The sequence below is a fragment of the Marmota flaviventris genome, chromosome 12 (genome assembly GCF_047511675.1).
Source record: "Marmota flaviventris isolate mMarFla1 chromosome 12, mMarFla1.hap1, whole genome shotgun sequence".
Lineage (NCBI taxonomy): Eukaryota > Metazoa > Chordata > Mammalia > Rodentia > Sciuridae > Marmota > Marmota flaviventris.
This window is the reverse complement of record NC_092509.1, coordinates 21,720,990-21,735,969: the sequence shown is the minus strand read 5'-3', so window position 1 is coordinate 21,735,969 and position 14,980 is coordinate 21,720,990. Positions and strand designations below refer to the sequence as shown.

Below are 14,980 nucleotides of genomic sequence, written 5' to 3'. Positions count from 1 at the left end.
ATGTCTTAAAAATAAAGAAAACGAAGACTTCTTATTTTGACAATTCAAATCAGACAACAAATGTTGTTTAAATTCATTTTCCATAACTGTAATCATATTATTTTATAAGCAGCTATTTGTTTTATTCCATATTTAAAAAGGAGTTCTGCTTAATAGGGATGAAAGACTTTTCACTAAACAATTTTTTTAAAATTATTATTTTGAAGTTTCTTTTCTTAAATATGTTCAGATGATATATTAAATGAACAAAAATTTGTTTTCAAAGAAAAGAAAAATTAGTTTTACTGAGTTTGAATAACTTGTCTTAGACAATTACTACCTTTAGTTAATGCTCTACAAAGAATATCATAAGGGGCTGAGTTTATAGCTCAGTTGGTAGAATGCTTGACTTGCATGCACAAGGCCCTAGGTAAGACAAAGCATATCTTAAGTAGATAACCTTCAGTTTTTAAAAGAAAATTATATAAAAGCACATCTGGGTCTTTACCTTAATTAGATTAAAAATTACAACATAACCAGATTTCCCATGATACCATGGTCTTGGATGAAGACAGTCTGAGTATTTGGAAATGTATACACCTATAAAAGTAAAACAGATTAATTTATACTTTAACAGACTATTTATACAGATACAATTCACACCTAGGACTGTTTTTAAATAATACTACAAAAAGAACGGATAAAAGTTCATTTTTAAAATGCTATGTTGATATTGCTTACACCTTTTTTTAAGAATCACTATATTTCAAAACCTTAAAGTTAAGAATGTGTGTTTGACAACCAATTTTCTAGTTTGGTATAATAACTAAAAAGGGATAAAAGTATCACATTTTTTGGAAAAATCCTAAATGTCTTCTTTTGGGATTTCTGTGCAATCACTCAAACAAAAGGCCTATGGTATTATGGTAATCTGACTCTCAAAGTTATTCTTTATGAAAAAATATCAATAAGCACCCTTATGTAATAATACTGAGAGTCTATGTGGTAGGTTCTGTGCTAGAGAGCAGTGACAAAAAAGTAAATAAAGTAAGGTTCCAGCCTTCAAAGAAGCTTGTTTTGCTAGCCTGCAAATTCTATCAAAGCAAAGGTTATATTTATTGTTTGCCAAAAAAATATAGCCCCAAATGCAGTAGGTACTCTGGGTCCAGCAACAGAGAACCACTAAAGGTTTTAAGAAGCAGACTGCCAGTAAAGAGGAAAAAATAGAACAACAATTAGAAAGCTCCAGTAACAGCTGAAAGAGAAGGATCCCAACAGTAGCAGTGAAAATAAGGAGAAAGGACAGACTTCAGAGATATTACTCAACTGAGGCATCTTTTTTGAAATACAAAACAGAATGGGTGAGAAAGCTTAAGATATAGTGACAAAAAACAATCTATAATCAGAATCTTGGCTTCCAGTTATGAATAAGTCCCTCAAGGGAGAAGGGTAGGCCTGGGCACAGACACAAAGACCACAGATTCTCAAGAAAATTAAAGATTAATATACTTCCTAAGACTATGAAACATTGTATTAGTAGAACATATTACTATTAAACATATAATTATCCAGTTCTATATGAGCCAGAAACTATGAAATTTATGAAGGCAGTAGTGTTATTCTATTATCAAGCCCCACATGTGTTCAGAAGGATGGGTTCCTGTCAGAATAATCCATCTTTTACTTTTACCTCTCTACTGAAGCCAGCCTCTCAAGCAGCCGCAATAAAATCATGTGACTGTAGTAATGCAAGAAAAATTTCATATTTTTTGAGATGGAAGCTTAGGCGCTTATTGTAATTTACTTTCAAATTCTTCAGAAAAGAATGTAAATGAAGCAAATCATATAATGCAAAATGTTGTCTGTTAGCCTTGGGTTCTCTAACTTTTCTATATGTTAGAACTTTTGTAATGAAAAAAATGAGGTTAAAAAATAGGGGAAAAAAAAAAAGGTTTTAAGTAATGTTCCTGGGGTTCTAAATTTATCACCCTTACAATATCCTTTAGAAGATATAAGTTGAATGTTAATCATTTTGTTTTACAGTCATTATGTGAACTAGTGATTATACTGCTAGTTATATATGCAAAAGAAATGAAAACATAATGTCTACACACAAACTTATACAATAATTAATAATTACATTAATAATTAAATACATTAATAATTAATAGCACAGAGTAGTCACAGCATAATAGCTAAAAAGTGAACACAACACAAATGCCCATCCACTGATGAATAAAGAAAACTGTGGTATATAAACATATAATAAATTAGACCATAAAAAAAAAATGAAGTACAGCCGGACTTGGCGGCACGTGCCTACAATCCCAGTGGCTCAAGAGGCTGACAAGAGGACAGCAAGTTCAAAACCCAGTGTCAGCAATGGCGAGGTGCGAATTAGAAATCCTGTATCTAAATAAAATACAAAATAGGGCAGGGGATATGGCTCAGTGGTTGAGTGCCCCTGAGTTCAATCCTCAGCACCCCACCCAAAATAAAACGTGAAGAGAGACAGGCTATAATACAGATAAACCTCTAAACCAGTATACTAAGTAAATGAAGTTACTCATAAAAGATCACATAATATGCGATTCTATTTATATGCATGTCATAGAGGCAAATCTATAGAGGCAGAAAGTAGACTAGTGGTTGCCTACAGCTGGTGATAGTGGAGAAAGGGAAGTCACTGTTCATTGACATGGGATTTCTTTTTTGGGTGACAAAAATGGGTCTAAAATTAATGATGGTGAATAGACTAAAAAAGCACAACCACACTGAATGGTACACTTTCTAAATGGGTGAGTTTTACAGTATGTGAATTATATCTCAATTCAAGTATTAAAAGGGGATGGTCAGCAAAAAACCAACCATAAAGCCCAATAATCCTTCTTAGTCCTGGTATCTTGACATCTTATAGCACTTAACCCTGCAAAACACCCCCCCTCTCCCTTGAGATACTTCTTGTGTGAAGTTCTACTTGCCAATTCTCCAACCAATTGGCTGCTCTTAATCCTTCCTCATTCTATGGGTTTTCTTATCTCCCTGGTCCCATTAATGATCCCAAAGTTCTGTTGTGGGCCATCTATTCTTTCTATACTATCCTAAGTAAAATCTTGGCTTCAACTAATACCCTACCCCCAAATCTGATTCTGATCCCTTCCCAAATATTTTTTACCACTTGCAAACTATGTTTTAGAAACACTTATGAAATCTCATTATCTCTCAAATTTAACTCACTAAAATACTGTTCATTTACTGAGAAAACTAGGTATAAACTCTTGGGCTAAGTACTTTATACAGTCTCACTTAATCCTCACGACAACTCTATAAAGTAATTTAATCTATTTTCCAAATGAGAAAACTGAAGACCAAAAAAAAATTCAGTGTTAATTATGTTCTTAACCATTACTTATCTCTCTTAACTCATCAGCTTCCCTACCAATCTGCTTCTCTCCTTCTGTGATTCCTTTCTACCTGTAATATCGCTATAGTATACGTTTAAAACTTTATACTTGAATTCTTCTCTCTTACTACTAACATTCCATAGTTGCCAAGTTTGGTCAGTTCTATCTATTCTCCATTCTTATTGCCATTATGATAGTTTACAAGGGATCCTCCCATGCTAATCTTTGGTACTAAAACAACAACAACAAAAAAAAAAAACAACCACCTTTTTTTTTATGCTTAAAGTTCTTATTTCTAAAGATTATAACTGGTTTGACATTAATGAAACTGGTTTTTAATATAAGTGTTTTACTATTACTATGATTCTGTAACTCTTATACTTTCTTACCAATTCTCATTAATTCAATGGTCAGATAAAGTGTAAACCCACAGGAAATTCATGTACTTTAGATCAAATTCTCTTTCAAAATAAAATAGTGATCACTTAAAAATAATAATAAAAGCATTTTATAAAATTAACTAATCTTGGGTGGAGATGCAGCTCAGTAGTAGAATACTTTCCTAGCCCTAGGTTCAATCCCAAATACCTCAAAATAAAAACAAAAACAAAAACAACAGAACAAAAACCCAGTATGGAATTTAAACAAAACTCACTTCCTTTTGTATCTATTTTTCAGTTTTCGGCGGACACAACATCTTTGTTTGTATGTGGTGCTGAGGATCGAACCCGGGTCGCACGCATGCCAGGCGAGCGTGCTACCACTTGAGCCACATCCCCAGCCCCTCACTTCCTTTTGTAAAAGAGATTGTTTTTTCCTTACAGACTTACCTTTGGCTGGATCACCAAGAGTGGTAATAGCACTGCTACCAACACACAGTCCACGCTGACATACCAATTTGGCCTTTAAACAAAAAAAATACTACTTTTGCTTATTATTAGTCTTGGGAGAGGCAATGAAATAGTGTTATATAATCTATAAGCTTTAAAATAAGTGCAGAATCTGTTCACTGCATGCATTCATGGCACAAAGTAAGCTCACGTCCAGCAACTGTATTTTGATTAATGGTCCAAAGTTTTCCGTAAAACTTTATATTGGTGACATTTAACAAAAATATCACCAGCAAAACCAAATTAAACAATGTCACAATTAAGTACTCCCTTGAAGGTGTCCCCCCCACAATTACAGCTTTAAATCCACTAAATTCAAAATGTCTTTATTTAGTGTAAACCCATAGCACACCTTATTTGGATTTAGATGACTAAGTTAAAAGAGATTAAATCTGCCCCTATTCTTTATAAAACATTAGCCCAACCTAGGAATTACTTTTGTATTACTTTTGGATGATAGTACTACTAGTCATACACATCTTTGGAGACGTATCCTATGAAGTTTGTTCAATCCCACAATTTAGGTACAGAAAAAAAAACAAAAAACAGATATTCAATCTTCAAAGACAGGCACGAAACAACTCTAATTAACTAGTACCCTAAAAGTATTCATCTTATCCTCAAAATCATGTAATTTTAACTTGAAAAGCCTCTAAAGAAAGTATCTGGTAAACAACTATTCATAATAGAGAAATGCCTATTCACTCCACTAAAGGGCATTTAATCCGAATTAATTCAATTTTTACCATAGTTTACAAACAAATTTAAGATAAAACTAAAGAGAAACTATAAAAAGTTGTTTAAAAAAAATCATGTCAGCTTTCTTTATCATTTATACTGCCACTTAACTAAATAACAAAAAAATACCAATTAACTGGTCATCTGACAATCTCTTACCTGATTTTCAGTTTCAAATAGAAGAAACCCGTAAGTTTCTTGAAGTTCTTCCTGAGTATAGTTATTTGCTTGTTTTTGTTGATAAAAGGTTTTGTACTGTTAAAAAGAGAATAACCAAATGCAATAAATATGCTATTTTTGCTTGCAAATAAATTCTTTAAATGTCATCTGAACTCCTCCAGCTGAAAAATTAATTGAATACATTCTTTTTCTATTCCCTAAAATATAATGTTTTCTAAGTGAATATTTCCAAAGCTCTTTCACCTCATCTGAAAAATGATAGCCAAGAAGTATGAGCCTCAAATACCAAAAATGAGTCTATTTCTTTTAAATCTAAATGAAACTCACATAGTGTACACCAAGTACCTCACCTCGTTTAAGAAAATGTCATTTTTCACCAAAGTCACTTGACTGTACTGAAAACCATGCTCAGATGCAGAGTCCAAGTAAGAAGTATGGAGAACTGAAACTGCCCTCTGGAAAAGAGAGTCTGAACTCAAGGACACTGTCTCAAAAACTGTAAAACACAAATAAAAATAATGTCACTGTTTAAGATAATGAAAGGATGGGATTAAGAGGGGCATAATGAATATCACTCAATGTTACCTATTTCTTTCCTGTATAAGTAATAAATTAATGATGTACTGCAGTATAGGTACTGTATCTGTACTGTCTTAATGAATTTTTAAAAGACCATTCATGTGAGGAAAACAGCATAAATAAATTACAACTGAGGCTAAATTACTTTAATACAGGCGCTCAGATATGACCTATCAGACCCCTTACACCTTCTGGTCTAAAGTTGAGCACTATATTGTAAATACAGTTGGCCAAAAGCAGATGTACTGGTAGGGTCAAGATGGCAATCAACAACTGCTTAGGTCAATGTTTCTAACCCTTTAGGTTTTTATTCCTTTTACCCATGTCACATTCTGATAAACCCACTCTTCCCATCCTCTCATCAAATTCCTAAGTCTGTTAGAATCCTTTTTAAGGGGTCAATTATTGCCAACTCAAACAATACTAATCATCTGTCTCTGGTATCTCCCCATCAGCAAAGAGTCATCTATAGAATATTAATTCCCATGGACTATAATTTTTTTTTCATTTTACAAAATAAAACTATTTTTTAAGGTTTTTTTAAAAAAACATACCCATGCGCTATCCCCAGAGATTGTGATATACTCCTCCCCTGAGAAGCATGTTTCCTAATTGAGAATTACTACCTGAATCCAGTAATTTCCTTGATGATCCTGTGTGTTTTGGATTTTTTCATTTCAGCAAAAACTTAGGTTAACCATTTGAACTGTTTACTCTCTTCTGTTTGTATTCTTTTTATTCTCTTTATCAAAATCCCGGGACTTACAAACTTCTTTATAAATAAGAATGATTTATATTGCACCAGAAGTTTTGGTCAAATAGTATGAATAAATATATTAAAATGGCTTCCCACCTCTTAAAGAAAAAACTGCCAATTTCATTAGATTTCAAATGTTAGAGAAGCATCCTAATTAAAATTAACTTACAAACAAAATACGTAAATTGTTACGTATTAACTAAAACCATACTACGAAGGAAATGAAAACATTTCAGTAAATTTAATTTCAACTAAACTGTCCCAATGCTTCAAGTTATTTAAAAAAATCCTTTTTAAATAATCTCCCTAGTTTCAAAATGAAAGCTGTAAATAGAATGAAAGAAAAAAAGGATGAAACATTTAAGAATTTTCAGAAGTTAGCACATCTGATCTATAGCCATCCATTCTAAGCTTTACTTTTGCTCAATCACTTTCTTCTTCAATACCAGTGCTGTAAAACATGAGGATATTCTAAGCTAGGATTCATGGCTCTGCAGCTACTTGGAAGGCTGAGGAAGATAGCTTGAGTCCAGGAGTTTGAAGCCAACCAGAAACCCCATCTCAAAAAAAAAAAAAAAAAAAAAAAATAACCAAACATCAAAGATAATAGTTAAAGTAACAGTTTTTTGTATATTCACCGAGGATAAATAGGTGTGAAACAGCTGTTTACAGTGAAAAAGAAAAAAAAAAAAAGTAGCTTCAGAAATAAAGGTTCTGATTATCTACATCTCCAAATTCTACAAGACATTAATAGGGAGATATAAAGTTTGGGAAGTAGGGAATACCATATACATTCCCATTTTTAAGCATCATAATGCACCATAATACAGTGAAAACCAAGAGGTAGTGCAAATTTTAAAAACAAATTTACTTAGCTTTTTAATACATATAGTGGCCAGAGAACACTATATTTCACATCAGTATAAGGAATACTGTTCTCAATGAAGCCTTGAGTAAAGCTAAGATTTGAAACAAATAAGGAAGAACAAGTATAAAATGATTTATTTTGTGCTTATATATTTTTATTTCTAAAACTATTTACAGTTAAAATTGCTTTCCCCTTTAGGCCAGCATTATCTGAACAGCATCATATTGATAATAAGTAATAATTTTATGGTTAGTAGAAGGAAAAGAATGTTGGAAAATCATAGCTAATCTTGAATCTTTCATAATTTCATAAAAATGACCTCAATTATACTCTCCAAAGAGCAAAAGTTTCCTGCTTTATAAATAAGAACTTTATCCAAAAAAATTATTGATGCTTTTGCTCACACAACATATTTTCACTTGAGTCTATTGCACTGAACAACATGAACACTTCGTAAATGAATGGCCTCATTTTTGCTGAGCCACATTCATGCTTTATTCAAACATTGAAAATTACAGTATTAAGTAAATGAAGAGGGGGCTTTTCTACAAAGAAACCTAAAATAACATTTAAGAAGGTAACCGAAAAGTGCCTGTGTTTAAAATATTCAAAGTATCGGGCGGGTTTAAGTGACAATACAGTGCACACAAAGAAAGTGAGTTTAGTTCAATCACAATGGTTCTGGGAAGTGAATTTTCCTGTTGTACCTGGCTTTTGGCACATTTCTGTTATGTGTATGCTCAACCTTTAAGTTTGATTTTGAACACCTCTAACTTCTAATAATAGGGATGAGAAAATAATAAACCAACTACCTGTGTGCTATATCATAGCACACTTTATATAACTTTTGGTCTGGGGATTGTAGCTCAGTGGTAGAATACTTGCCTAGCATGCACGAGGCCCTGGGTGTGAACTCTAGTACCATAAGAGAGGAGGGGAAAGTGAGAAAAAGAAAATTTGGTCTGAAAGCCAATGATGAGATAAAACTAATGACAAATTATATGTCACAGTGATTCTAACAAAAACTAGCTTATACATCTCTCCATGACCATATCTTCCCATAGAAGGACAATAACCTACATCTGTTGATAATAATGATGCCTATAAACCTTACCTATTCTAAGTAAGCCATTTGATAATTGAAGGGAACAGTCCATTCCTTAATCATTTAATCTTAAAATGTATTATATCTTTACCTTTAAGATTCTAAAAGATAGATGGTTTAAAATAAGTATATTTTTAGTTCAATTTGGCAGAATCTTAAAAAAAAAAAAAAAACAACATGCAATGTGCAGGAATGTATTTCTAAGAAATACTGGGATAAGTGGGCAGGACACACACACACACACACACAAAGCATTCCTTGAATAAGCATCCCTAGTGGCAAAAAAAAAAAAAAAAAAAAAAAATGAAGATACCCTAAAGTACCATCAACAGAGAATACTCTGCAACTATTTTTTTTAATATTTATTTTTTAGTTGTAAGTGGACACAATATCTTTATTTCAGTTTTATGTGGTGCTGAGGATTGAACCCAGGGCTTCATGTGTGCTAGGAAAGCACTCTACCACTGAGCCACAACCCCAGCATCCCCGCTCTGCAACTATTAAGAACAAAAAGATATCTATTATATACTACAGAGAAACAACATATGTTACCTGTCATTTTGGCAAAAAAGAAAAAATACGTAAGCAAAATTAGGTATTTGAAAGTATATGGAAAAAAATATAGAAGGATGGGAAACCAAACTGTTGATACTGGTTAAATTAATAGTTACTGAAACTGGGAAGGGGACAAAAGAGGAACTTAAATTTTTTACCTAATACATATTATTCCAATTTAGGTTTTTCTTACACGAGCATGTATTACTTCCACCGTTTATAATTCTACTTTGAATTGGTAAGTAATAATTTACAGCACTTAGATTAATACACACTCTTTTCTGATAAGAACCCTGTCTCGATCTTCTCTAAGAGAGAATGTAGTTGGGAGGATGGTCTTAGTTCCTTTATATCACATATACCTCCAGAATTCTTGAGGCAGTCCTGTTCTTTGTTAATGTCATAAATGCTAAGTGAAAAATAAAACAATTCATAAAGTGAATGACTATGATATAAACAAATGTTAAACAAGCATCTAATTTGCAAGAGGAATAAGTCTATGGTTAATTTTACTTCCTTTGAGTAGTGCTTCTATAAATTTGCACTATAAAACAGTAGCATAGTTTGAAATAATTTTCCTCCAAGAGACTAACTTTTAATGAAAAATTTGTACACAGAAATAGATTCCTGTGCTTACAGGAATCACTTTCGCCTCACTGGTGGGGAAAAAACTTTTAAAATGAAAAGCAGATCACAGAACCACATCTTTATTTTATTAAAAATAACAAAAGCAGGGCTGGGGTTGTAGCTCAGTGGTAGAGCTAAGCACTCTATCGCTTGCTTAGCACCTATGAGGCATTGGGTTCAATCCCCAGCAACACATTAAAAGAGAGAGAGAGAGAGAGAGAGAGAGAGTAGATAGTAGAAACAGTGTGAGCAAATTTACAAAATATCAAAGTCAAGTAGAACACAATGGAAAAAATCATTCCCCCCCCAATCAGTGAATTTGTTAAACAAAACTATTAATGGTATTATGTATCCAGTACTATGATATATCTTTTATTTATCAAGACAGAGAAATGGTCCATTGTAAATAAACAGGTTAAAAGAGCTCAGACTACAAAAGACACATGATGCAAAGAGATCAGTATTGTAAATGCGTAGGAGTCTCTAGAACATAATATAGTGAATGCATAGTGGTATACAATCAATAATCTCATGGAGGTGGAGATAAGTCAGAAAGGTCTCATAGAAGTCATTAATACTTGAAATATGAGCTATTTAAGTGATAAGCCAAAAAGGGGATGGATGAGCTTCATATGACAAATGAGGGTAAGAAGAGAGGAGGGAAAAAAAAGAGCAAGGAGATATAAGGGTTTCAGTTTTTACCAAAGGCTTCATAGTATTGTGTTCTAAACAATTATTAGTTGAGGATTTCAATACACTTTACAAAAAGAGTAGCATGTACAACGTATCTTTTTTCCCAAAAAGATGATTAGTAGAATTGTGTGAATATATGGGAGATGTTTTAGAAATAGGTATATTGATGACATCAATTAAGCAAATAAGGATAAATTGCTTATGTCAAGAGAGGAAAATTAAACCGGAAATGAAGAGACTAGGATTCTAGTGTGGGGCTTACCTCTAATTTTATCTGGACCGTGGTGTGAAAATTATTGTTGGCTGACTTTCCAACAATCATGCCCTTTTTTCCTTCCCTTCCCCAAGACAATAATATTTCTAAGGTATGGGTGGATCCTGTGTTTTAGGAGAAGATTGAAAAAAGTTTAAACTCATTGTGGTAATTCTACTCCCTTTAGCTACAGACTGTTTTAGGAATAAACCAGTAACTCAATGCTAGACAATGGGATGTAAATGAACATCCACAGACAGAATTCTGGGGAAGCTTTCTTACAAAAGGGCAAGAGGAAAAGATGCATGTTCTCCCAGCTTCCACCATGTAGCCTCAGAACCTTATTTCAAGATGTGTTGCCCTGAATCTCTTTCAACCAAGTCAGGACTCATAAGCTAACACACTGAGGATATAAGTCAACAGATAATAACCTAGATCCTTGATGAAATCCTTAAGCCCCTGAATCAACTATCTGGAGTTGCTCTATCTTTGGACTTTTTGAAACATTACTGTTTATACAATTTTCATTTGTGGCTGGAGCACACTTAACTGATGGATTTTTAAAAAGTTATTTATATTCTCTAAGGCCTCATTAATTGTCATGACCTTTCCAAGGCTCCTTTCCATTCTACCACTATGACTCTATAAACTGCCCTACTAACAAAGGTTTGTTATGCCAGAAACATTACACACAGGCACTAGGTAACTTATTATTTTTTATTTGTTGATATAAACAGAATCATATCCTATTAAGTATTTTATCAGCAAGGAAGCTACTGTTATTAATGATAATGACAGTTACCGAAGCCCGGCGCCAAGCCTGACAGGAGGAGGAAGCCCGGCCCCGCCCTGCGTGCTAGTCCGGAGGAAGCCCATCAACCCTTAAAACCCATCAAAGGGGGCGTGGCTACCAGCAAGGTTCTGCAACTGATCCAGATATGGTATGCCTTCTATGAAACTAATGACTATATTTTTAAATAATAATTGAAACCAATATCTGTAGACTTAGAATCTAACTATAAATGTATTAATAATGAAAACTTATGCTTTGATGATGTACTGCTGATATTGGGAACTGTTAACATTGTCTTTCTCCACAAAAGAGGGATTTTGGAGCTATACAAAAACAATATAAATATATAAGGGAAAAACCATTAACACAACAGTTTCACAAAGCTAGAAAGGAACATGAGCAGTATGAAAAGACAAGGAAAGAAAGGACCACAAACAATGCAGGTCAATTCAACATTAGATGAGGTAATATCTGCAGCTGATGGAATGTCAGATAAGGAGTTCAGGATATACATGCTTCAGATGATCTGAGTCTCAAGGAAGACTATATTCAGCAAATTCAGACAATGAAAGATCACTTCGACAATGAATTACATAAACAAATCCAAGAAGCAAAAGATCAACTCTATAGGGAGATAGAGGATATTTAAAAAAAAAACAGAAATCCTGGAAATGCAGGAAACAATAAACCAAATTAAAAACTCAAATGAGAGTATTATCAGCAGAGTAGAACACTTAGAAGATAGAACATCAGACAACGAAGACAAAGTTTTTCAACTTGAAAAGAACATAGACAGCTCAGCGAGAATGTTAAGAAATCATGAGCAGAACATCCAAGAATTATGGGATAACATAAAAAAACCAAAACTTCAGAGTTATTGGGATACAAAAGGGTATAGAGGTCCAAACCAAAGGAATGAGCAATCTATTCAATGAAATACTACTAGAAAACTTCCCAGTCTTAAAGAATGAAAAAGAAATCCAAATACTAGAAGCCTACAGGACGCCGAATGTACAAAATCATGAGAGATCCACATCAAGATAATAATAATGAAAATGCCCAACATACAGAATAAGGAGAGAATCTTAAAAGCCACAAGAGAGAGGAAGCAGATTACATTTAGGGGTAAACCAATCAGGATAACGGCTGATCTTTCAACACAGACTCTGAAAGCTAGAAGATCCTGGAACATCATATTTCAAACGCTGAAAGAAAAAGGGTTCCAACCAAGAATCATGTATCCAGCGAAGTTAAGCTTCAGGATTGAAGATGAAATAAAAATCTTCCACGATAAACAAAAGTTAAAAGAAATTGCAGCTAGAAAACCAGCTCTTCAAAACACCCTTGGCAAAACATTACAGGAAGAGAAAATGAAAAATAACAATGAAAACCAACAGCGGGAGGTAGTACAGTAGAGGAAAAACTAATCTAAGAGGAAAAACAAATCATGTTATGTCACATAAATAATCAAATATGGCTGGAAGTACAAACCATATCTCAATAGTAACCCTAAATGTTAATGGCTTAAATGCACCAATCAAAAGACATAGGCTAGTAGACTGGATAAAAAAAAAAGATCCAACAATATGCTGCCTACAGGAAACTCATCTGATAGGAAAAGACATACACAGACTGAAGGTGAAAGGTTGGGAAAAATCATACCACTCATATGGACCTCGGAAGCAAGCAGGGGTGTCCATACTTGTATCAAATAAAATAGACTTCAAGCCAAAGTTAATCGAAAGGGATAAACAAGGACACTACATACTGCTCAAGGGAACCATACACCAACAAGACTTAACGATCATTAATATATATGCCCCAAACAATGGTGCAGCTACGTTCATCAAACAAACTTTTCTCAAGTTCAAGAGTCAAATAGACCACAACACAATAATCATGGGAGATTTTAACACACCTCTCTTACCACTGGACAGATCTTCCAAACAAAAGTTGAATAAAGAAACCACAGAGCTCAATAATACAATTAATAACTTAAGACTTAATTGATATATACAGAATATACCACCCAACATCAAGCGGATACACTTTCTTCTCAGCAGCACATGGATCCTTCTTAAAAATAGACCATATATTATGTCACAGGGCAAATCTTAGCAATTACAAAGGAGTAGAGATACTTGCTGAGAGCCACGGCCGAGTCTGTATGGCCCCTGGCATTTTGCCAACAGTATTGATTGACAGGCGAGGCATTACTATCCGCCTCTGCCGCAACTTTTGAGTTCTCGCACTATTTTGGAGTTCTCGTGGGGATTTCCGGGGATTCCCCGAGAGTTCCCATTGGTTGGGGAAGTGCAGGAGGAGGGATTTCCGGGAGAGATATTTCCGGCTGGGGGTTCCTGGACAAGCCTCGTGGCGCTCGGGAGGATTCCCCGGGAGCTGTGTGAAGTGTTTTCCTGCAGTTTAAAAATAAAGTTTGTTCCTGCTTCAGTGGCTCGAGATTTGTGCCCAGCCAGACTGCGGCAGATACTACCATGCATTTTATCTGATCATAATGGAATGAAATTGGAAATCAATAATAAAATAAGAAAGAAAAAATCCTACATCACATGGAGAATAAACAATATGCTACTGAATGAACAAAGGGTTACAGAAGACATCAAAGAGGAAATTAAAAAATTCTTAGAGGTAAATGAAAACTCAGACACAACATATCGAAATCTCTGGGACACTATGAAAGCAGTACTAAGAGGAAAATTCATTTCATGGAGTTCATTCCTTAAAAGAAGGAAAAGCCAACAAATAAATGACCTCATACTACACCTCGAAGCCTTAGAAAAAGAAGAACAAATCAGCAGCAAATACAGTAGAAGGCAAGAAATAATTAAAATCAGAGCTGAAATCAATGAAATCAAAACAAAAGAAACAATCGAAAAAATTGACGAAACTAAAAGTTGGTTCTTTGAAAAAATAAATAAGACTGATAGACCACTAGCCACGCTAACAAAGAGAAGAAGAGAAAGAACCCAAATTACTAGCTTACGGGATGAAAAAGGCAACATCACAACAGACAATTCAGAAATACAGAAGATAATTAGAAATTTTTTTGAAACCCTATACTCTAATAAAATAGAGGATAGTGAAGGCATCAATAAATTCCTTAAGGCATATGAGCTACCCAGATTGAGTCAGGATGATATAAATAACCTAAATAGACCAATATCAAGTGAGGAAATAGAAGAAGCCATCAAAAGACTACCAACCAAGAAAAGCCCAGGACCGGACGGATATACAGCAGAGTTTACAAGAACTTTAAAGAAGAACTAATACCAATTCTCTACAATCTATTTCAGGAGATAGAAAAAGAGGGAGCACTTCCAAATTCATTCTATGAGGCCAACATCACCCTGATTCCAAAGCCAGATAAAGACACTTCAAAGAAAGAAAACTTCACACCAATATCCCTAATGAATTTAGATGCAAAAATCCTCAATAAAATTCTGTCAAATCGGATACAAAAATATATCAAAAAGATCATGCACCATGATCAAGTGGGATTCATCCCTGGGATGCAAGGCTGGTTCAATATACGGAAATC

The 14,980-nt window shown here is 34.0% G+C and overlaps 1 protein-coding gene across 6 annotated transcripts in view; it reads right to left on the bottom strand.

Annotated features, from left to right (window-relative positions):
* Positions 1–14,980, bottom strand: part of Tasor2 (transcription activation suppressor family member 2) — a 75,328-nt gene that overhangs the window by 39,580 nt on the left and 20,768 nt on the right. For 3 of the 6 annotated variants that reach the window (XM_071619887.1, XM_071619888.1, XM_071619890.1), the window contains exons 2-5: positions 5,542–5,687; positions 5,171–5,266; positions 4,214–4,304; positions 488–579 (exon numbers count right to left, since the gene is read on the bottom strand). In XM_071619887.1, the coding sequence (XP_071475988.1) occupies positions 488–579; positions 4,214–4,304; positions 5,171–5,266; positions 5,542–5,687 (425 nt within the window). The remainder of the gene's footprint in view (positions 1–487; positions 580–4,213; positions 4,305–5,170; positions 5,267–5,541; positions 5,688–14,980) is intronic. The other 3 variants (XM_071619889.1, XM_071619892.1, XM_071619891.1) reach the window with 3 other exon arrangements.